The following is a 25,037-nucleotide window of genomic DNA, read 5'->3' as shown; positions in this document are numbered from 1 at the left end:
TAGTGTATTTTCAACCTTTTTTATCTTTGCCAAACCATATGTGAAAAATAGTATTTCAGAGTCTAACTTACATTTCTTTTGCTATGAATAATGCCAAGAGTCTTTTCATATGATTATGGGCTATTTGTATTTCTTATTCAGTAAACTGTTCATATCCAATGCCTATTTTCCTACTGAGTTGTTGGACTTTGGTTATTATTTGTACAAGTTATTTTTGCGTTAAGGAAATTAACATTGTCATACCAATTGCAGTTTTTCCCCCAGATTGTTATTTATCTTTTGAAGCAAAGACCAAGACCTCCTGAGACTCCCCGATCCTGCCTACTCCCAGTTCCACCAGACTGTGAGCCCCTTGAGGGCAGGGTCTGAACCTTGATCCTCTCTGTCCCCAGTCTCCTTTGCAGGGCTGGCACTACAAGAGCTTCCTTTTGGGGCTACTTGTTGAACTGAACTGAATGCCTGTGTTCCCCCACCCTGCCCACCTTTCCCTTATGGCTTGGGAGTCCCGTTTCTGCCTCCAGCAGAAAAAGATGACTTTTCTCATTGCTCACCACAGCCATGCACCTGTTTGGCCTAAACTGGCACCTGCAGCCGATGGAGGGGCAGATGTATGAGATCACGGAGGACACAGCCAGCAGTTGGCCTGTGCCAACCGACGTCTCCCTATACCCCTCAGGGGGCACTGGCTTAGAGACCCCTGACAGGAAAGGCAAAGGAACCACAGAAGGTAGGGTTGCTGCGTTGTCCGTGTTGTGAGTCCTCTGTGTCTGCCTCTGAGCTGAAGAGCCCTCCATAACGTGCGTGCATCATGTGCCTGGCTCACAGCTCCATGCTCTGGCTCTCCCTCCATCCTTCCACACTCCACGCCAGCTGCCAAGCTGCCAGTCCACCTGTGTCTTCATTGCAGTTCCTTGTCACTGAGAGTTCATGGGAGGCTCAGGCAGGGCTCATGGTGCACAGCAGAATCCCATCCCATGCCTTGAGGGAAGCATTAGGGGCTTCACACTGCTGAGGTGGCCATCTTTGTGTGGGGTGAGAGGAGCTCTTCTGGGCAAACCTCATGGGACAGATGGGCATCTGTGGGAGTGGGGTACGGGGAGGCAGGTAGATGGGGTGTTGTAATGGAAAGATTCTTGGACTCTTGTGGTTTAATAGAAACACCAGTTCAAGTGGTCTGTCATTTACTAAACGTGTGACCTTGAGCAAGTCACTTATTTGCCTGAGCTTCAGTTTCCGCATCCGCAATAATAACAATAATCATTAGTGTTCGTACAGCATGTTTGTTTTAAAACTTTTTGCCAAAAGCATTTCACATTTAATTCCCACAGAGATCCTGTAAGATAATTATTTTATAACTATTCTAGATATAAAAACTAGAATTGGTGCAAAGGATTGCACTAATTAAGTGATTTGGCCAGAGTCACACAGCCAGTAAATGGTAGAGTCTGGGATATGAGCCCAGGTCTGTGACTCCAGGGCTCTCGCTATCTCCATAAGCTTCCCCACCTGACTTACCCCAAGGTTACAAGGCCCTGAAGGAGATGTGGGCGTGAAATTCTATTGTGCAATGAGACATGGATATTTCCTATCAATGATGGAAATGGTGGTGGCATTGGGTTTGCTATTCTTGAATGGGATATCCATAGGCACATGTTCTCAATGTCTTAGAAATATTTCTAACATGCCATGGACATTGTCAGCCAAGAGTGGCACAGACTCACAAAAATTGGCACCCAGAAAGATGTCTGAGCTAATAACCCAGCCTGGTTGTCATTCTGGGCAGTGTGGCGTTCCCTTCTCCTGCACCTGCTATGGCCTGCTTTCTCTCCCTGTGACCCTTCAGTCAGCACATTGGCAATAGCTGCCTCTAACTTTCACTGCTTACATCTTCTTTTCTCTCAGTTGACTTTTGGGTCATAGCATCTGAGCCTCTCTGCCCTTGCAATAATTTGCCTTCCAGCCACCAGTTTGTTTAACAGGGTGGCATATACTTGGTCAGAGTATCTACTCATGACCTCTGAAATGAGGATCCTGAGGGCCAAAGTCAACTCTTGGCCTCTGGTCATCTTTAAGGGAAGTGGGAACTGAGATCATTTCCACACAGAACCCCTGCCCACTATTTTGAGGGACAAAGCCAGTCCTCTCATTTGCAAAGATTTTAAGTCTTAAAATGCTAAATAATGCACACTTTCTGTGCCTCTTAATAGGATATGGAGGGAGGAATCATGAATGGGACCTGGGAAGAGCTCTGGGTTAGAAGTCAGAAGCCCTGAGTTCAATTCCAGCTGCAGCCACTGACCTGTGGTATCACCTTAAGCAAATCCCTTGAACACACTTTCTGGGAGTCCTTTTCTCCTCTTCAAAAGGAGAATATTGAGCTAGATTCTCTCTAAGGTGCATTCTAATTTGTAAGTTCTACATATGAAAATAGTAACAGAATCATGTAAGTAACCAGATGGCTCTTCAGAATGTCATGTTGGCCCTGTCCATAGTCCTGCCTTTTGGCTTGTGGTGCCCATGTCAGCTTCTAGTGTCAGATGCCATGGGTTAATACCATAATGTGAAGACTGTCTTTAGATCAGCATGTACACATGTAGATTTAAAATATGCTTAACCCTCAAGGAACTGGTAAAGGATCTCATTTGGCAAAACGTATTTTCTTCCCTTTATGATCTCTATCAGACGTTCTTTAAACAGGAGTCGGATCTATCTGAAATCTCTCACTCTAATGAAATTAGTCTGTGGGTTGTTTAGGTTTTGTTTTGTTTTTGTAAGGAACTGGAGGTGCAGATAAGAGATAAAATAAAATTGCATCAGATTATTGGTTTATTTTAATTGGAGTATTTTTGCTTAAAGGGATTATCTGTCATTACTGATGCAAATGGAAATCCTGTTTGCAAATGCCTTCAATGCAGCACTGTGCTGCAAAGTGGTCAGCATCAGAAGCAATCACTGTGACAAAAAAAATACGTCAGACTGGAAACCAGAGGACAAAGCTTCCTATAGTTTATGTGAGACCACAATGTTCTTCCTTTATTTTGCCCTGGTCAAACCAATGTCTACTCAGTGTATGTTTTTCATTGTGATGTTAAAAATGCATTCCCCTAGATATATCTCAGTGCAGAAAGTCTTTAACTCTGATGTGAGCACATATTTCTCGTCCCTTCTGAGGATATTCAAGAAGACAGCTGATTCCAGAATTAAGATTAGAGTCTCTGCTTCACAATGATGGAGAAAGCAATGTGGTGTGATAGAAAGGGGTAAATGGGCCTTGGAGCCAGACAGTATAGGATGTTAATCCTGACCCTGCTTTATATTGGCTCTGTTAACTTATGACACTTACTGCATCTCCCTTGACCTTCCTCATCTGTAGAACAAGGATAACTATATCTATCCATTCAAAGCCTAATGTTGAAGTGGCACTCAACAAATATTAGTTCTCTTCTTCTTATCCACTCAAATCCCATGCCATTCCATATTAGTTATTAAAATCCCAGAAGTCCAGACTAATTAACATTCTCTCCCTGCCACAGATTCTGCAAAGGTTTGAGGTATTTTTGAATATTTTAAAGAATATATATTTCTTATTTATATGAATTAAATGTATGATAATCCAAGAATTGTAAATGTTCATCATGTCCTTGAGAATAACATGAAACTGCAGTTCATACTATATTTTCCAAATGGCTGTAACCATTCCAGGGTTGTAATGGGACAGAAACCAAATACAGCAGCTTTTCGAACTAAAGCCACAAGAACTTGTGTTACACATTAATGGGGAAGGGAAAAAAACATTGAATAAACAGGCATTTCTGATGGTTGAATTGGTGGGCTTGGGATAGCATTTTCTTCTTTCTGCAGTGAAATAAAAATTGCCCATTAGTTTGAACCATGCAAATTGCTGTGCGCAGGCTCAGCTGGGCTCTCCAAAACAGAACAGCTTATTTTGATAACCAAATAAATTTCAACCAGTTGCTAAGGAAACTAAAGAATTCTTCATGCAAGTTATTGCATTGAAAAGAACGAAAAAGGTGGAGGGAGAGAAAGAACATTAGTTGATTAGGAATTTAGAATCTATATAGGTAGATCTCAGTTCAAGAAAGTAAAGGCTGTGATTGAGAAGTGCATGAAATTTCAGTTCTTCCAAATCTTGCTTTTTGACTGAACTATCCATTTTAGCAATTCATTAAGAAATTTCTTTTATAGACATGATTGCATATTTGCACAGCATTGCTATGGGAAGCCTGAATCTATCTAGCTTTACAAAGCAAAGGACTATTATCTGTAAAATCTGCCTTGTGAAGCCTAATCTTTCTGTAGGGGAGCCCTAATTGTGACCTAAGCTTTTTGCAGTGTTTGTTAAGTCTCTGGGGGCACCCAGTGATTGTAGAGTGTCCTTCTCATGAATGTTTTGAGACCCTGACTGTTGCCCTTTAACTTTTGGACCTGTTTGTAGGTTCCTAATTCATACAAATGATCTTTTTGTACCCTAGGATACCAGGAAGTTTTTTAATGGGCCTTGGATCTACCTGGTCAAGCTCTGATATTTAGCCTGCTGGGGCTGTGAATCCTATCGGACTCTTGATCTTTAAGAAGGTCAATGCACCCCACCACCACTGAGAATGTCTTTGTAGTGTTTTAATTAATCATTCATCAATTTGATCCCTTCAGAAGCCATATTTTAATAAATAAAGAGGGATCCCAAAATGGTTTCTTAAGCCTTCTGAGCCTCCATATACAGATGTTAATGTTGCTGTGAGAATTAAATGAACTGATACACATGAAGGTACCTGCCACTGTGCTTGGAGCTCATCAAGTGGAAGCCAATATGACTAGTAATACTAATACCTCTACCTTTATTGCTATTTCCACCATTAAAATCTATTACTATTTTTATCTTCCAGAGTGTAGGTAGGGATAAGAAGAATTGTATACACAAGACTTTTTGCCTCCAATTGCCTCTAGCCTCTCCTCTCCCTTATGATTCCACCACTGGTGGCTTTTGCTTCATGGTGGAGGATATTTTATATCCTAGTGCTCACAGCTTTGTGCTCAGAATTAAGGACAAAAAGTCTTATAGCATCTAGAAAGTGTAAGGCAATAAGGATTTTTAACAAGCAAGACAGAAGGAAGGCATTTCACTTTCCCAACCCTCAGCCCAGACCATGTCATGACTCTTTCCCCTCAGGTAAAGGTGATCAGCAGGCTGTTAGCATTTCCACCTCAACAGCTCCCAGCCTGTCCCTGTGGTGGGATTTGGAGACCACTGGTGACCAGAGGCCCTCAAGGTCCTGATAGAGGATATGCCCTAGAGCAGAGTTCACTTTTTTTTTTCAGCATATACACACTCAAGACAATTTCTCCCTCCCATCCAGCCCATCTAGGTGAAATATTAAAGTGCTAGAAAAGTCCCCTTTTGTCACCTCCTCTGGGGTAAGAGCCAACTTATTTATGCCTGAGACCTGCAGACCTCTGACTTATAAGGCTGCAAAACCTAGCTGATACAGTCACTGTCTCCTAAAAATACGCTCATTGAGGGAGAAAATGAACTGTGCAGGGTTCTCCGGCAGCATGCTAAAATGGGGGAGCAGTTTTCCAGTATTTATTTTCAGACATGGGAATTATTTGAATTCAGACAATTCTCAAATCCCATCAGCTCAGACTGCCACCTACTCACAAAGGAAACGCATCCTTGGAACTAGCAGTGTTGTGCTTATTTCTTTTCAGTTTCTAGGAGGAAAAAGCTCAGAAGGCATCTGCTTTGTTTCATTCTCCCTCTTAGTTCTGCCTCCCTAGCAAAATTAAAAGCTGATGGCAGACTATTTCCTCCTGGAATATAGAATGGCTGTGGTATTGGGAACCCAAAAATCAGATAAGAAAGAATGTAAATAATTCTCTTCCATCTCAATGCATTGTGAATTTGGGTTCTGTCTTTGAACTTTGTGAATCACAGCGTGGTGGTTTTTGTATCTATATTTGATGTCTGAAGCACATTCCTTCCATAAAGGAATTAAAAAGCAAACTCTTTCCCATGCTAATGACGGAATACTAGGGGTACTTTTATTGATAGTGCACATTTTAACTTTTTTGTTGGCATATTTTTAATTAAAATAACATTTAACAGTTTGAAGCTAAAAACCTGATGTTTCTGCCTAGGAGTTTATAAGGGAGTGATAACATATGCAGAAGTTTAACATTTAAATTGAATTTTATTATTTAAAACAGTAAAATGTTTTATGACTACAACAATGCCCTGCCAGGCTTCATTTCAGCATCAAATGTGCTTTGTAAGGAGTCTTACAAAGCTAGGGGGAAAGAAAGACATTTTAATTTCCTATTCCCCAAATGCTGTTTACAAAAAGTTCCAAAGTGTGTTTTCTTTACAAATGAATTCTTGTTCTCTGAAGTGTCTCTTCGAACATCTCTAACATCACAAAAAAAACCGCTTGGAACCAGGATACCCAGGAAGTCCTTCATAACAACAAATAAAATACAGCCTGTTGACTTGACGCTGGTCTTTCAGTGTGCTAAGGGTGGTCTTCCTAATATCCCTAGAGTCTCTCCTGTTCCTTCTCAACTCTTCAGGAGGCTGATGTCTGGCAGGAAGTTAGGGTTTGTATTTTTCACATATCAGTGTGTTTAATTACTAAATAGAAGGAGTTTGATAAGCTGCCTTCCTTGCTTGCATTTGTGGTGCCCCCAGAGAGCTGTCACCCTCCTAATCAGTATAGAAATGGCCAAGAGACTTTACTCATGACACCCTGCATGGATGCTTGGCACAGGGTTGGGAGCCTGGGTGGAATTTCCAAGTATGGCATAGGCTTGGTGTGTGAACTTGGGAAATTCCCTCAGCTTGACCCATTTTAGCACAGATACTATATTTACCCTCATCCAAAGACAAAGGAACATTTTGCAGAAATATTTCCTCTTTTCAGAAGTACCTTTTCCTCATCTTCCCCAGCCCCTAACCCTGCCCTAAGCACAACCCCCCATCCACATATCAGCCTCAGAATTTGGCTTCCAATGTATACACAAATTAGTGAGCTTTTTAAATACCTTACTCCATCAAGTCATGCTTCCCACTGCTGGGGGACTCATTCTGAGTTGGAAAATTAATAACACTTCGTTCCCCCATCCTTTCTATTTTACCGTGAGCCCCTTAACACACCAAATCACAGAGCTATTTTCATGTGACCACAAATGATTATTTTTAGGATCAAAATATATCTTAACAAGCTGTGGAATTATGCAGTAAACAGATGGCCCTTGGGGAGGACCCATACTGCTTTGGAAGAATGCGTATTTTTAGCAGAATAATTTGAGCATCGCTGGGGGGAAAAAAAAAGTTCTGGACCTTTTTACTCCTCCATGTGGGGAGGGCCGGGGTGGGGAGGAAGCTGACAGCAGAACATTGTAGAGAAGGATGTGAGGCTAAGGAGAGTCCCGGGTGTTCAGATGCCCTGGTTTCTCGTTTCCCATGTGGCTAACCGAGTTGTCTTTGTCTTCCCTTCCCTCTGTCTTGGTAGGAAAGCCCAGTAGTTTCTTTCCAGAGGACAGTTTCATAGATTCTGGAGAAATTGATGTGGGAAGGCGAGCTTCCCAGAAGATTCCTCCTGGCACTTTCTGGAGATCCCAAGTGTTCATAGACCATCCTGTGCATCTGAAATTCAATGTGTCTCTGGGAAAGGCAGCCCTGGTTGGCATTTATGGCAGAAAAGGCCTCCCTCCTTCACATACACAGGTAACCAGAACCCCACATACCCTGTTGATCTGCATGGGCTCCTACCTCAAATCTTAACCCAAAGTTAAGAAGCCCAATCCAGAGCCTTAAGCCTGAAGGGACATTTATATATTTTATAGCCCATTCATTCATGTAGTCCCTCTCAGACCCGCCCTTTCAGATGAGTAAGGTTATATCACCGGGGCTTTTTAGGAGGAAAGAATTCTAGGAAATCTCTTAACAGCCTTTCTGCTATTACTCAGTCTCCTAAGTTAAATTATCCAGGAAATGTGATCTAGAGAAAAAAGCATGCAGTTTAGAATCAGACAGATCTGAGTTTGAATCCTCTTGTTATCAGCATTGTAACCTTGGCTCCATCACTTAGCTTCTCAGAGCAAGTTTCCTCATCTATAAGATGCCGGTAACAATACCCACTTGGCAAGGCTGTTGTGAAGAATGAAGAATAACATTTATAAGGCAGCTAGTGCAGGACCTGGCTCAGAATAAATGATTCTTCCCTAGTCTTTCTTATTCCTTCTCTCCTTCAGGGTTACACATTGACTCAAACACATGCACACCAGAAACACTGAAAAAACCTTGTCCAGGATGACTGACATATTACCAATCATGATTAATGAAGAACAGACACTTGTGCAAGGTCCTGCCAGCCCTGGAATTGGAGTAATGTAAATCATAGGCATTCATCAGGCATTCCTAGGCCAAATGCAGCCTTCCTAGCCCTAGTAGTTATTTAAGATTTTTAGCTAAAAGACAGATATGTTTGCTAAAGAAGGAATCACAGGAGAAGAGCCTTGAGACCCTGTTGACTGCAGACTGGTATGCTAGTCCTGGCCTGCATATCTCCAGACAGTTTTTCATGAAATTGAATAAATATCTTGTTTGGTTTTTAAAGCTAGCTAGCTAGCTAGATAACTACCCAATTTGCTTGCTAATAGGCCAGTAGGACTTAACCACCTACTTGTTGTTAACACAGTGTAACTGACTTTTCTGGAGTCACACAAGCAGTCTCCGATCAACTGGCAATTGTATTTGACACAGCATGTAATTATTGATAGAGTTTTGAGCTAATCCAGTTTAGTTCCCCTAAATTTGCTCCCTGAAACTAGAACATTCAGAAAGAACCATTGACCAAAGGAAAATAGACATAAATCAAATTTTCATTTGCACATGACTGATGTTCCAATCACATCCAATGCTCCAATCCCAGTCCCAGCCACCCGCCTCTGCTCCCCTCCACCACCCCACAAGATTCTTGTCATGACTTGCATGGAGTTCAACCAATTGTAAAGTGGCTGTGTTTCTAACCACACACCCAGCATTGCAAAAAAGCATGGTTGTCCTGGTACAGACTCAGCCAGGGGAAGATTCACCACCAGTACAAAAAGAACTAAAACAAAATGAGACTAAAAAATAATTCTCTAATTATGCCTCACTCACAGGAGAACCGGGAGAATATCACCATGAAAAAATGGGTCTGGGGAAGAGTTGAGTTGATTGATCAACCTTCCTGCACCCTTAGCCTCTTTGGGCCCTTTTTGCCTCTATTTGTGTTTCCCAATGTCCTCTCCAGGAGAAGCCCCGGGAAGGACGCTGGTGCATGGTGGAACAGACCCACTGCTAACTGTGCTTTCTCTGTCTTTCAGTTTGACTTTGTGGAGTTGCTGGATGGCAGGAGGCTCCTAACCCAGGAGGCGCGGAGCCTAGAGGGGACCCCGCGCCAGTCTCGGGGAACTGTGCCCCCCTCCAGCCATGAGACAGGCTTCATCCAGTATTTGGATTCAGGAATCTGGCACTTGGCTTTTTACAATGACGGAAAGGAGTCAGAAGTGGTTTCCTTTCTCACCACTGCCATTGGTAAGGGAGCCACACCCTCTGGGGGCTGTGGGATATTGTCTCTTTTGGTCAGAGGCTGCATGGAGATTCTGGGACTGACACTGACAAGGGGATGTCAGAGCTGTGGATGGCCCTGGAGCTTGGCACGAGACCCTCCTGACTGGGCCTGCTATACAGGGAATCGCCCGCCATTCTGAGCTGGCTTCTGAGCCCAGGGCTGTCGCCAGCTGCTTCTCTCCTGCTGTCTGTGGTTGGTGTGCAGTGCATTTCAAGATGGGAGTGGAATTGTGAGACAGGAATCCTGGACAAGTCACACAGAGGCAACATGTCTCTTCTTGGCACTTCTCTCCCACGTATTTGTCTTTAGAGTCTCACTTGGTTCACCTCACTGATTTGTGGTTTGGGTTTTGTTTTGGTTTTCATTCTTTTTTGTTTTGGAGCCAACAACCCCTGGCCAATGAGAAAAGAGGATACAGGCTTGAAGAGAGAGTAAGAACAGCAGTGCAAAAGGCTGGATGAACCATGCCATCAGTCAGACTGGGGTTTTGTTGAGAACAGAGATGTCCTAATCTCTGACAAAGAGTGGGCCCTGATGTGCTAAATAAATGAGTGCTTAACACCTTCACTGTCCCTCGCAGTGGAAGAGGGCCTCAGCTCCCAGTTCACCCTGAGCCCCTGGGCCAGCTCAGAAGCCTGTAGGTGTCTGGGAAGCCTGGCACCCTATTTAAAGAGTTTCTCTTCTTTACCAATACATTGCACAGAATGTGTCTGCTTCTTAGACTGCCCTAATGTGCTGCAGGACACGATGGTCTTGGCGGTTCGGGTCAGAAAATATTTTTTTCTGAGTTTATATTAGAAGCACTATGACATAGTCTGGAGATAAAAATTCCCTACAGGAAAATAAAAGTTATGGAAGAATATAACTCCATTAAACAGAACACCTTGGAATGGGGTTTCTGCTTAATCAACAGTTCTATGTGGTCTGGAGTTCACCTGAAAACTCTGTCTCAGTCGTTGGCTAGGAATCTCTCTGACATGGAAAAATGGAGTTTGATAAAAGTTTCTGAATCCAGGCTAGGTGTGGTGGCTCATACTATAATCTCAGCACTTTGGGAGGCAGAAGCAGGAGGATTGCTTGAGGCCAGGAGTTCAAGACCTGCCTGGGCAACATAGCAAGATCCTCATTTCTACAAAAAAAAATAATATTAAAATTATCCAGGTGCGATGGTGCATGCCTGCGGTCCCAGCTGCTCAGGAGGCTGAGGTGGGAGGATCCCTTGAGCCCAGGAGATTGAGGTTGCAGTGGGCTATGATCATACTACTGCACTCCAGCCTGGGTGACAGACTGAGACAGTGTCTCAAACAAACAAACCCCAAAAAATCTCTGAATCTGGTACTAGGTTTCCAAAACTCTTACAAGACCCTGGTTCTTACTTTTTGTTTTTTAGACCAGGTCTCACTCTGTTGCCTGGGCCGGAGTGCAGTGACTCAATCACGGCTCACTGCAACCTTGAACTCCTGGGCTCGGGTGATCCTCCTGCCTTGGCCTCCCGAATAGCTGGGACCACAGGCACACACCACCATGCCCAGCTAATTTTTGTATGTTTTGTAGAGATGAGGTTTCACCACATTGCCTAGGCTGGTCAAACTCTTCGGCTCAAGTGAGCCGCCCACTTTGACTTCCCCAAATGCTGAGGTTACAGGCATGAGCCACCATGCCCAGCCCCTGGTTCTTACTTCTAAACAACAGGAGTCATTTTCAGGCCATTTCCTGCTTACTTGAAATTTGCCCTTTGTGTTGAGACAGAAAGTATCCTCCCATTAAATACAGGGTGTGGCTAAAAAGCTTCTGCTCTAAATACAGGCTCAATATTTCACCTCTTGGCAAAATGAAGGAGGTGGAGGCTTTCAGGCAACTAGCTCTGATGTAGAAATTATCACTTTTTACAGTCCTTGTTTTAGAGATGTCTGTCTGAGCCGCTGGACTCCGAATGCCTAGAGGGCAGGGACTTTGACAGGATCTAGTCTGCCTCCTGGCACCCAGCCCAGTGGGGTGCAGTGTCGTGCAGTGAATGAGGGAACGAACTCCCCTGGCAGGATTGGCGGCAGCGACTGCCAGGCAGTCGTGGTGCTGTTGGTTGCCTCCCTGGATACCTTCTTGTGAACTGTGGCAGGGATTGTGCTCCATTTTCAGTCTCCAGCACAAACTTGGGTTTTGACCTTGCACAAATCACTTGGGGTTCCCAGCTTTTAGTTTTTCAGGATTCTGGTATTTGAGGCTGCAGCTCAGAGTCACTGGTGACATTAGGGCTAATAGTATAGCCTGTTCCCTGTCATCAGAGGCCCCAGTCTGGCCGTCATCGTGTTAGGCTGTCACTTGGCAGGGTTTGGGAAGCTACAGGCCCTGATTCTTTTTTCTCTCCGGATAGGATGACGACAGTTTAGGGACATGATCATCAAGTCGTGGTGGTGCTTGAGTTACAGCTTCATGGTCTCGTGGCCTGATTTCCCTTAAGCGTGGTTTACGGAGAAGCATAGAGTAGTGCTTGTTCAAAACTAAGTGCTTTTACAATCAGAATTCCTTATTTTTAATAACTTAGCATAAATATGAAAGGATATTAATCAAACCCCAGAAGAAAGCCACTTTTAATTAGGATACACATCTTAGGGGAATAAACCATAGGCACAGTGAGGCATCTTTGCCAACCCTTGGCTTGTCAGAGCTTGCTAACCTGTCTTCTCATCATTAGGGAGACGGTCTTCTTTTCCCTCTGGTTCTGCCATTCTCACCTAAATGTGGACACCTGTCTTCACTTCCTCTTAACCCTGTATTTTAGGGCCCATAGGTCTTACCGTGCTTCTCAGACTTGAGTGAACCACCTGAGGATCTTGATAAAATGCAGATTCTGCTTCAGCAGGTCTGGGTGGACCTTAGATTCAGCATTTCCAACCATCACCCAGTGATACTGAAGCTGCTGTGGACCACATTTTAAGTGGCAAGGGGTTAGATATAGTACTTTACAGATGGTTCTCAAATACTGTTGAATAAAAGAATCACCTGGGAAGCCAGGGGAACATTCACATTCCTGGGCCTTTTCTCCAGAAAATATGACTCAGTAGGCCTGCAGTAAAGCCCAGGGGATCCTGATTCTGGTGTTCTGTCAAGGAAGCTTTGAAGACAGATGCCTTATGAGAACTACTTTCCATTCCTTCCTTCCCCACTGTCACATATTAGCTCTGTGACCAGAGACAGTCATGCCACCTCTCTGAGCCTCATTCTTCTTGTTTGGAAAATGGAACAATAGTACTTTGCAATCCCCATCGTGAAAATTAAACAGAGAAATAGAAAGTGCTTAGCACAGGCTCTGGGCTACCACAAGCACTCAATAAATGGAAGCTGTTTTAATATTCTCTCCCATCCTCTTTCTCGTTTCACCTTTCTCTTGCTGCCTTTCTGACCTGTCTGTGTCCCTTCAAGCTACAGTGATGGTTTAATGAATACTGTTTTTTTTCTCTAATACAAAAACAGACTGATTCTGATGTTGCTATTAATCCCTCTTTCCCCAAGAGTCCCTGGCATTGAGTCTCAGCTGTCTGTGATCATTACCTGTGAGCTATGAGTCGTAATTTGTCTTGGCAGGTTAATTAAAAGTTTAGGTCTTGTTTTAGTGAAGTCATTACGGTCCCAATATATAATTGTAACTCTCGGGTTTGCTTAACACACGAATTGGAATCTGACCCTTCCTTCATTATATGTCAAAATGCAGATCTAGAATTTAAGAAGATCTGAGATGTCAGAATCCAGAGTATTTATGTCTGTTTGTAATTAAGTAACAGGAGAAATAATTGTTTCACAAATGGCTATATTGTGTATGTTTTTGCTTTCCCCTCCATTTAATGCAATCCAGCTGATGATTTTAAATGAAATGAGTTTAACTTTTGCCTTTAACAAATCTAAAAGCACTTTACAAACCGTACACACAAATATATACGCACAGAGACCTGATGTTGACAGAGCTCCCAGTGAACTAGATGCATTTATGCACACACACACACACACACACACAGAGCACTGAAACCAAGCAAGTTTTAGAATAAAACATGGAAGCTTTTTTCAGAAACAACAGGCTTTCCCTGCAGGTGGAGATCCAGAATCTGAGGGTACTGACCCTGGTCCTGGCTGGGCCGAGGTGGGCTGCCTAGCTGACCCCAGAATGTTGAATAAAGGAGGAGAATGTATATCACTAGCTGAACTATAATTCGCTCATTGCAGTTTGCAAAGGGTTTTCACATACATTCTTTAAGACTTGCAGTAATTTCATGAGATGATTATTCTTATTTTTATTATCATCTCCCTATTGCAGATGAGTAAATTAAGGTTCAGGGTTGTTAAAAGAAAAGTTAGGACATGAATTTGCGTCTGTCTGACTCCAAAGCTTATGATCCTCCTCCTTTAGCAATTTGCCTTCTTCCCAGCATCAAACCCCTGTTTTTGGTATCACTTACTTCTCTTTTCCATCTATTCATTCATTCATTCATTCATTCATTCATTCAGCAAATATTTACAGAACACCTATTGTGTGTTGAGGACCATGCTTAGCTCTCTTTTTTATGTTATTTAATCCTCACAAGAAGTTTAGACAATAGATATGTTGACCTCAACTTTACAGATGAAGAAATCAAGGCTCAGAAAGCTTGGTTGACTAGCCCAAAGTTAAGGTCCCCACAATACCACAGTCTCTCACTATTTGTCACGGTTACTATTAAATATTTTTTCCATTTGTATTATATGGAATGTAATTTCCCCCTTGCCTTCAATTATTAATAACCATATTACATCAACCCAAGAAGTTTTCTTGAGAAGTCATTAAGAAGACCATGAGGAAAGTCTCACATCTAAAACTTTAAAAGTAAAAATACCTTTGTATGCATTGCTTGCAACTCAAGACCTAGCAAGTTCGTTTTCATTCTTCAGATAGCATCTTATCTTTTCATTTTGGCTGATGCTGAAGCATAGAGGACAGATCAGCCTGACACTGTGGCAATGTGAGCCAGGCTGGAGCATAACAGAGGTGCCCTGCAGTGGATTTAGAAACCTAGAGAAAAGAAATGAGAATTGCTGTTAGAAAATGTAGGGACTGGGAATTTTTATGAGAAACTTGCTCTGGCCTCTCTGATGCTCATTGAAGAGAAGAGTCATTTTGTTCGTATCCAGGTGGTTACTGTAAATCAGTCTGTTCTTTATGTCCAGGGATTAGAAACAGATTTAGTTTCTTTCTTCCTTCTATTCCTCCTTCCTTCCTTCCTCTTTGCTTTCCATTATCCAGCAAGGATTGCATCCTTGCTCTTTCCCAAGCTGAGGATACAGGGAAGGTATGACATGGTTTCTGGCAAAAGTAGCTCATAGTCCAGATTAAGGGAAATGAAAGATTTATATGGTAAACAGCTCTAAGCCAAGGAAAAGAGTAAGAACGGCCACTCCTGGAGTCACTGGTCAAAGACCCATGAGGGTTGAAGGAAGGTGAGGACTTGCCTAGCTGGATGGGTCAAGGAGGGCTTTCTGGATGAAGTGACATTTAATTTGGACCTTAAAGAATGGGTGAAATTTTTACATTTAAAAAAGGAAAATGGGAGGGCAGGTGTTAAGGAAATTATTCCAGGTAGTAGATACTACCAGCATGAGTGAAAGTTCAGTAGGCAGAAAATTAAGAGCTGGCTATAAGGAGCCAGCAGTTCTGTTTGACTAGAGCCCAGGATGCCTTAAAGGGCAGAAATGAGTTATCAAGGAGAGCCTTAAATGCCACGCTAAGCAAAAAGTTTATTCTTTAAGTATTAGGCACTATCGCAGGCTTTTGAGCGAGGGAATAAAATGATTAGAGCTAGAGGTCTATCTGATGAGACCCAGAACAAGAGCTCATGAATTTATGTGGTCAAGGGAGGTTACTGGGATTGAACTTAGTGACTTCAGAAGAAAAAAAAAAAAAGGAGGGAGGGAAAGAGGGAGTGAGGAAGGACAAAGGACTTGTTCAATGATGCTAGTGGTGTTTTTCATTTGCTTTCCCTACAATCCATTCCTCTTTTTCTCTAGGTATGCCTCATACTTCACCTAAGTTCCTATCTTCCAAGAGTCACCAAAATTGGGTCCTTCACGATTTTCCAAAGAACACTGGCCTGTGCTATTTCTTTATTTCTCTTACTTTGATTGGGTGTTTGCCTCTGAGTGCATTTGCAAAGATCCGGAGAGAAAAATCTCTGACATTGTATACCATAATTTATGTAAAAACCTGCACTACTTCATTGAAGACACTAAGAAAAATGATTGAGGAGTGATTTTTGGTTCTTAATAAGCCCCTTCTCTACCTCTCCTTATGTCCCCTTCCTCTGAATTATATTATAAGATATAAATACAGCAATGAAGAATTGAGGTCTCTTGGTAATAAATTAACCTTCTTGTAAATGACATTGGCAGCACTTTGTGACATTTCTAATGGAAACACTTCTTTGGAAAAGCACCCTGTGAATTTACCTCTCCCTGATACAGTGATTTATTTGGAGCAATCTGGTATAAGTGGAATGAAATTGTAGGCCAAGGGAGCTCAGGTCAGCACATTGGAGACAGACTGTGGCTAAAATTCTGTTGAGAGGAAGAGAGCTAGGAGTATCAGAGCACTACATCTGCAGACTCAGAGACTAGCCCTGCCAGTAGCTGTCTCTGCTCACTGAAGGGCAGGGCTCCCCACTGTCCCCACCCACAGCATCTCTGCTGCCCTTGGGATCTTACCTTCGATTGCTGAACCTTCTGAATCTTTACCTGGAATTGCAAGGGCAGGAAAGAAGAAAAAGTAGCCCAAGGACACTGCAGGAACCAAGCAATAAAGGCTTGTCTTTCTGTGGGAAATACTTAGCAAGGCATTTGGTATACAGATAACCAAAATCCCCACTAGAGTAGCATTTAAGTAGAGTTTTGATGTTCTGGTGCACACTTTTTGTCTAGGAGATGGGCTGCTGTTTTTATGCTTGCTACCTCATGGTCATAAAATGGTAGCTGTAGTTCCAGGGCTTATGTCTGCATGTCAGGCAGGAAAAATAAGAAAAGATAAGGAAGTAGGAAAGCAGAATTTTTCCTAAAACGTTCAGCTTACATTTCTTTGGCAGAGCTGTGTCACTTGGACACTCAGAGCTATAAGGAAGTCTGAAGAAGGGGATATTTTTAGCTTGCTACATTGGTACTCTCAACAAAATTAGGGTTCTCTCAGAGAGAAGGGAAATGAATATGGGGTAGGCACATAGCAGTGTCTGCCACAGACTTCATCAGGTCTGTTTGGTTCAACAAAGACCAACTGAGACCCCCTCTTACTGTGTGCCAGACCCTTGTCTGGACATTGGGTATAGCCAGGAGGCAGACATGGTACTTGGCCTTGAGGTTTCTCATGGGCTAGTAAGTTAGGGTAAGCGAAGCTGAGAAAAAGGAGAAGCTGCCCATGTAATTGAGGTGGAAGGAAAATGGCTTGGTTCAGTCTCTTTGTATCATCCAGGAACCATGGACGTTTTCCATTATGCCTCGAAGCACCTTGCATGATGCTTTAACGGGGACAGACAGCAGGAGCAAGTCCAGAGTGGTAGACGCCAGTTGCAGACAGACCTAGACACTGCATCTGTTCATTTGTTCATTATTCAACCCGTGTTTACTCATTGCCTTTCGTGTGCCAGTTCTGAGCAGGCATGTACTGTCACTGGTATGTAAAATAGCCATGCTTTCTGCCTCCATGGTGTTCATAGACAGGTCTGAGGCAGTTTGAGATGGATTCTGAAGTTTAAATACAATCATCAAATATATATACACATATGTAAAGATAAATAATGATAAGTGGTAAACACACGTCCCAGAAAAGAAATCCAGAGAAACACGTAGAAGCCTAATTCAGAAATGAGGCTCAGAGATCTAATGCTAATTGCCAAGATCTCATAAATAGGAAATAGCAGAGTTAGGTTAGCAATCCAAAACACACATTCTTACTCTTACATCTCAGTGACCAGGTCTAAATCCAAGTTTCTGGAGTGGTGACATCCATGTGTGTCTTTATACCCTCTCGTAGTCAGAGAATCAGCAAGACAGATAGGGTCTTAGAGACCATGGCATTCACACCTCCTAGGCTCACAGTGTGCTGGCCACGTGCCTGCAGTCCACTCATCTGACTTATTTATAGAACATCTCTAACCTGGTACTCACTCCTGTTGAAGGAACCCCTGCGCCTACCCTCCATTCAGATGTAGATTCTGATAGAAGATATTTTGTCAGCAGTGGTTTAATTTTTATAACTGATGATTAAATTTTTATTTTCTTTTAGCTCTTTTTTTTTTCTGTCAGTTGCTAAAGGCAGTTGCTCATTCCCGTTTGCCAGCTGGCTTTTCCACTGACAGAACGGCAGCTTTGAGAGGGTTCTCACATAGTGATATTATTTTTTCTTTCCCTTTACAGCACCACTGATATGTGGGACATAATTAAATGTGAGGCCGCCTGTTCGGTAACACCCTCTTAGGAATAACCTAGCTGCAATTAACATGTGAATCTCTGCTGGAATTGGCACTGGTGGTCGATAGTTGAGGTTGTTGGAGGCAGGAGTACAGTTAGGGGTAGAGCTGACCAGATAGATGGTGTGGTCCGAGGAAAGGACAAAGGCTTTGGAGTCAACCCAGCCTGGGTTTAGATGCGGGTTGTACTAGTTATGAGCTGTGGGATTTTGGATAAGTCTTACCCTCACCAAACTCATCTATCCTTGGGAATCAAACTTACTTTAGAGAATCTGACAATGATGTGAAAGCATGGGATTTGTGGTAGGTACTCAGTGTGTTTCTAAATGTGTCAAGTATTCAGCATTTGCTGAACATCTACTTTGCTGAGTGCTAGAGGCTTCACAGTGAATAAAACAGAAGCTTTGCCCTCAAAGAGCCTATAATCAATCGGGAGAACCAACCCTTTCATAAATAATTCTAGTATAATGTGGCCTGGGCCAACAAAGGGGTCTGTGGGAGCTCCATGGGAGCAGAGAGGAGGGCTGCTACCTCTGCCAGGCATGTAGAAGGAAGTTGTGAGGCAGAAAGGACATATTTTGAGAAGAGTACTTAGTGAGCTGGAAAGCAGTGTACAAATAATTATTAACAACTTGGGGCCAGAGCAGAAGTGGGAATCCAGAAAGAAAAATACAAGAAAAGAGTCACCCTAAAAAGAAGAAATAAAGGAGTGTGTTAGTCTGCTAGGGCTGCCATAACAAAATACCACAAACTGAGTGGTTTAAAACAGAAATTTATTTCTCACAGTTCTGAACACTGCACATCCAAGATCAAGGTACTGGCAGGGTTGGTTTCTGGTGAGGCCTCTCTTCCAGGCCGGCAACGGTTGCCTTCTTGCTTTTTCCTCGTCCTCATGTGGGCTTTTCTCTGTGTATATATGGAGGGAAAGAGATCTCTGGTGTCTTTTCCTCCTTTTTTTTTTTTAGACAGAGTCTCACTCTGTTGCCAGGCTGGAGTGCATTGGCGCAATCTTGGTTCACTGCAAACTCCACCTGCCTGGTTCAAGCAATTCTCCTGCCTCAGCCTCCCAAGTAGCTGGGATTACAGGCACACGCCACCACAGCCAGCTAATTTTTGTATTTTTAGCAGAGACGGGGTTTCACCATGTTGGCCAGGATGGTCTCAATCTCCTGAACTCGTGATCTGCCTGCCTTGGCCTCCCAAAGTGCTGGGATTACAGGCATGAGCCACCGCACCCGGCCTTTTCCTCTTTTTATAAGGACATAAGTCCTATCAGATTAATGCCCCACTACTGTGAGCCTCACTTAACCTTTGTTATCTCCATATAGGCCCTATCTCCAAATACAGTCACAGTGGGGGTTAGGCTTCAGCATATGAATTTGGTAGGGGACACAGTTAATAACAAGGAGGAATTGAGAAGACCATAAGATAGTAGCAGTAGCAGTCTCTGCTCAACCACACAGATGAACTGGCTGGAAAGGATCATTATTTGCATTTTAAAGATGAGGAAACAGTCTGTGACCAGTGGCTCACACAACAACGTAAAACCGAGTCTTCGAATCCAACTCCAGTAACTTCCCCTGGAGCCCAGCTGCCTGACAAGACAGTGAACATGGAAGACCCCCATCAGAGGGTCTTCTGTTATGGGCATGAACTTCTTATCGGCAGCTTTGAGGGAATGAAGGCACAGCCACCCTTTCAAGGCACTGCCAGGTACCTGGCTAAGGAAGGCTCTTTCTGTCCTCAGGACTTTATGCATCCCAAGGCTGCTAGATTCCATCTTTCTTTGCCAGTACTCCTTAACTCAAAAATGGAAATGTGAGTTCCAGAACATTCCAAAGCACTAACTTTTATTTGTTCTTATAAATTTGGCTTTCTTCAGAGTTCATAAGGAACTTCTCCAATGTCCCATTCTAGTTTCGGGGCTTTTCAATCTTTACAAATTCTTCTCTGGAACTACTTGGCAAAATTAATAATTTTGGCTACTGTTTGTTCAATGCATACTGTGTCTAAGTATTATCTTAGATATTTAACATAAACTATTTCTTGTTTGTTTTTGTTTTTTAGCAACAGGGTCTTGCTTTGTCACCCAGGCTGGAGTCCAGTGGCACAATCATAGCTCGCTGCAGCTTTGAACTCCTGGACTCAAGCAATCCTTCTACCTCGGCCACCCAAATAGCTAGGACTGCAAATGTGTGCCACCACACCTGACTAAATTTTTTAAAATTATTTTTTGTAGAGGTAGGATCTCTCTATGTTTATTTTTATGTTTTTGAGACAGAGTCTCATTCTTGTCACCCAGGCTGGAATGCAGTGGTACAATCTCAGTTCACTGCAACCTCCACCTCCTGGGTTCAAGCATTTCTCTTGCCTCAGCCTCCCAAGTAGCTGGGATTATAGGCGCCCACCACCATGCCCAGCTAATTTTTTATTTTTAGTAGAGAAGGGATTTTACCATGTTGGCCAGGCTAGTCTTGAACTCCTGAGCTCAGGTGATCCACCCGCCTCGGCCTCCCAAAGTGCAGGGATTATAGGTGTGAGCTACTATGCCTGGCCTCTCTATGTTACCCCTACTGGTTTTGAACTCCTGGCCTCAAGTGACCCTCCCACCTCAGCCTCCCAAAGTGCTGGGATTACAGGCATGAGCCATCACACCTGGCCTACATAAACTATTTCAAACCTTTACAATAGGCATATGAAGTAAATATTTTCTGCCTACCACCCCTCCATAGGAAAATGAAGCTCAGAATATTTAAATGACTGGCAGAAGTTAAATACCCAGTTAGTGAAGGGGCTAGAGTTTGAATCCAGTTCTGTCTGACCCTAATATCTACACATTTCTCACCATGTCCTCTCTCATGTATGCGCTTGTTGTGTGAGTGCCTGGTATGTCCAGGAGACTGGAAGTAGGAGGAGTACATGAGAGGGTGATACCCAGAGGAGAGCCTGGAAAATGAGGTTCAGGCCAGCCTGGGACAGGCTTTGTCTCTGTTGGCTAGCCAGCTTGGAAGTCTGGTTTTGAAAGCAGTGGGAAGCACAGGATGGTTTTTAAGTGAAGATGTAGCATGAGTTGGGTGTTGTATAGGTATCTTTGGCTGGCAGCAACATATATAAATGAGACAGGGAGACCAATTGGAAGACTGTTTCTGTAGCCAGTGGGATTAGATGAGAGAAGAGAACCTACACTAAAGCAAATGCCACCGCTTTTGTATAAAGGAGGGAAGACATTCCAGGACATTATAGGCTGGTTTTATTGACCACTTGTATTTTACCTTGTAAGGGAGAGGCATTGAGTTTCGACCTTGGAGAATAGACGGATGGTGATATCACTAATTACATTAGGAAATAAGGAGGGGAAGTTAGTTGTTGAGCTGCTAATGGAACTTCCCAGTGGAAGTTAGTTGTTGGCAGTTACTAATAGGCAGATGGATAAGTAGGTCTTGACTTGGAGATAGCTCTGAATTTGAGACAGATACCTGGTGGACAGCATGAGTGTGGGTGTAACAGAGTAGCAGGTGGAGCTTAGAGTACCTGAGGAGATGTATCAGCCAAGAAGCAAGGCGTTAAGGATGGAGCCCCAACATTCAGAAGACAGACGGGAAAAAGTAGAGAAAACTTAGGAAGATGATTACAAAGAAGCTGCTGGCATTGGTCATTAGGAGGTCACTGGCGCCCTCATTGGGAGCAGTTTCCACCCATTGGTGCAGGCAGAAGCAGGGTCACCACGAGTTCAGGAGTGAATGAGAGGCATAGAGTGGAAACAGTTACTTCTAGACAGAGCAGGGAAGGAGACAGATGGGAGTAACCTGAGGAGGAGGCAGGTTCAAGTAAAGGTTTATATAAGGTGGGGAAGCCTTGGACGTGCTGTCAGCTGTGGGAAAGGAGCCAGGGGGGAAGACTGGAGGCCCAGGAGAGAGGGGAGATGACTAATGGGAGAAGGTGGGAGGCATGGAATGGCAGGCAGAGGCAGAAGGAGGAGCCTAGGAAAGGAGGAGACACACCTCTTCCCATGGGATGGGGAGAGGGCAAGGAAGATGAGATCAACCTTGAAGGTGGAGGGGAGTGGGATACAGGGTAGGATTCACACTGATCTCAGGGTCAGCAGTGCTTTCCAGAAATGGATTGCCTGACAGAGTAACCCACTTATGGCCTAAATTGTGTGTGTTCCCTTCTGTGTGAAGGCAGTCTCAAGGTGGCACTAAATAAAATAGTGTGCAATATAACAATAAAGAGAGGCAGTGTGGCTTAGTGGTTAGAGAATGGATTTGAAGCCAGGTGGCTGGTTGAATACAGTCTCTGCCACTTAATAGCAGTGGGACTTCGGGCAAGAAAGATAACCCATCAGTGCCTCAGTTTCCTTATCTGAAAAATGACAATAATATTAGTACCCAACTCATGAAGGTAATTAAGAAGTTAAAATGAGTTAATTGTAAAATATGGAGAACAGTGCCTGGCATGTAATAGGTGCTATATAAGTGTTCACTATTGTTATTGGCAGTAACATGCACTAACATTTTTGAGGGCTTACAGGGTCCCAGGAGCATGCTAAGTGTTATACCTGCATTACCTAACTTTAAGTTTGTAATAGACCTGGGAAAGCAGGAACAACTCTTATTTTCTTTATAGAGATGATGAAACAAGGTTCCGAGAAATTAACAAACTTGCCCAGTCACACATTGAGTAAGAGCAGAGCCAGGATTTGAATCTAGGCCAGTCTGCCTGAAGAATCATGCTCTATCCACACTGGCTTTCATTCCTGGGCCCCTCCCAAGTCAGTACCCAGTTCCTTAGTACCCCCGTGTTTCCTTTCATACAGCACTGGGAAGACAGTTCAGACCGAGGATGCTGCAGGGTGCGAGCTTTGTCACTCCCTGACACTTCTCTGGGCGGAACAGTATATACCAAGAATCTCTGTTTGGGGGAAGAGCTCCTTTACAATCAAGCAAAGATTTAGTGATGGCAAATTTGAGGGAGGTTAGGGCTGGTTTCTTGCTGCTTAAACAGAGCAGAAAACTTTCTGTGGAAGCGCCAGCACAATGAGTGTTATATGAAGGGTTATAACAAATTGTAAGCCAGAAACCTCTGAGCATCTGGTTTTAGTTTGAGTAGCTGCTTGTTCATGCCTTTATCTAAGCAATGCTCATGTTCTCGGCTAAAAGAAGCCCAGTTTGTTTCATTCCTGGTTCATATTACATGTCAGCCTGATTTTTTTTTTAATTTTCATTTGTGTCATAGGCCAAGAGAGTCTAGTCAGGGTACAAGGGATGGACTGTATAATTTTGAGAAAGTGAGAAAAAGCCCTGTGAACTAAAGCAGAAGGCTAACGTGATGTTTTCCATAAATAGAGTTTGAGTTTTCTCAGGCCTATAAGTGCAAGCTATTCCTTGGAAAGCTTGCATTTGGGAGATTGTTCTACCATTATCTCTTTCTTTTAAGTGATGGAGGAAGAAAGTGAAATCTGTTGAGCTTTTCTTAGGTGCCAAATATTACACTAAGCACAATTTATTTACGTTAACTTATTTTAATTCTCATAACCAACTTATGCAGTCAGAATTACTATCTCCATTTTCCAGATTAGGCAGGGAGTTGTGTTGAAGGCAGACAGAGGCAGAGCTAGGAACCCCAGCAGGTGTATCTGGTTCACATGTATTTTGCAAGCCCCCAACACTTTTGAATGCACCGTGCTGAGATGTGTCTTTTGTGTTCACTAAGTAACAGAAACACCTCTGAGGACAATACTAAGTCATAGAAATACTGAAAACGAAAGACAGAAAAAGAAACAGCATCATAAGAACATCAGCTTTTAGTCAAAAGTCAATATTATGGTTCCTGGTTAAATGTTTGAAAAATTATCTTTAAAATCACTAATAAAATAAGGTGCACCGATTAGTTAGCATTGTTTTAGAAGCTTTGTCCAAGATAAGATATGACATAGAAACAAGAGGCTGAGAAAAAGTCATCATTATTTGTGAAGGGTGTGTTTGTATTCCTAGAGAAAAAAAAACATTAACTGAAAAACTATTTTACTTAATAGGAATTCAGAACTTGTAACTGGGGCACAAGATAGCTTTTTCAAAAGTCAATAGATTTCCCATATACCTGCAACAACCACTTATGAAATATAATGAAAAATGCCCCAGTCAAAAAAATCAATAAAAATTAAAGTATCATCTGAATGAGGACTACATGTGACCTGTGTGACAAAAACTGCAAAATTTTATTGAGAGCTATAAAACAGGACATGAATAATTAGGAACTATAACATGGTCCTAGATGAGAAGGTGAAATACTCTAAATATGTCAATTTATAAGTTTAATGGAATGTCAAACAGAATCCTAAAGGGAATTGAAGAGATTTGATTGCATGGCTAAAGACTTCATCTGGAATAATAAACAGATGAAAGTATGGAAGAAATTACAGGAAGAAGAATCATGAAAGGGTACTCATCTTTAAATATCTTAATATATCATAAATCCTTAATAAATGAGAATAGGAGTCAAGCAGATTAGTGAAGTAAATTTGCCTACAAATATTACCAGTTACATGTAAAAATTTATTATTTGAAAAATGAAGAATTACAAATTAATGGAGAAGAGAAGGCTGGATCAATAAATGTTTTTGCAATAACTTGGAAAAGCATCAAATGTAACCTGAGTCTGCAAAGTGGCATTCAGTGAGATGGATGCAGTTGATAAGACACAGAGAAGGAGTTTTAGCCTGCAGTGTTGGCCCACTATTTAACATTGGATGACTCTCCATAAAACTACAGGTTTATGGCTTCCCTTAAAAAATTAGAAGACCAAAATTCCTGTGAGAACAAGGCCCTGCCCCCTTTGGATGGAACTCATACTCTATAATTCACCCATCTCCACCTCCTCCATTTTTCTTACATGTACCTGGCCTGCTTTACTCCTTTAACTTACCTGCCTG

General features: G+C 42.7%; 1 protein-coding gene across 2 annotated transcripts in view; it reads left to right on the top strand.

Annotated features, from left to right (window-relative positions):
* Positions 1–25,037, top strand: part of TENM4 (teneurin transmembrane protein 4) — a 777,096-nt gene that overhangs the window by 572,819 nt on the left and 179,240 nt on the right. For both annotated transcript variants that reach the window (XM_055356895.2, XM_063693427.1), the window contains exons 10-12: positions 557–727; positions 7,527–7,741; positions 9,385–9,595. In XM_055356895.2, coding sequence (XP_055212870.2) covers positions 557–727; positions 7,527–7,741; positions 9,385–9,595 — 597 coding nt within the window. The remainder of the gene's footprint in view (positions 1–556; positions 728–7,526; positions 7,742–9,384; positions 9,596–25,037) is intronic.

Source organism: Gorilla gorilla, chromosome 9, assembly GCF_029281585.2.
Source record: "Gorilla gorilla gorilla isolate KB3781 chromosome 9, NHGRI_mGorGor1-v2.1_pri, whole genome shotgun sequence".
Taxonomy (NCBI): Eukaryota; Metazoa; Chordata; class Mammalia; order Primates; family Hominidae; genus Gorilla; species Gorilla gorilla.
The sequence above is the reverse complement of the archived record's forward strand: the minus strand, read 5'-3'. Positions and strand labels throughout refer to the sequence as shown.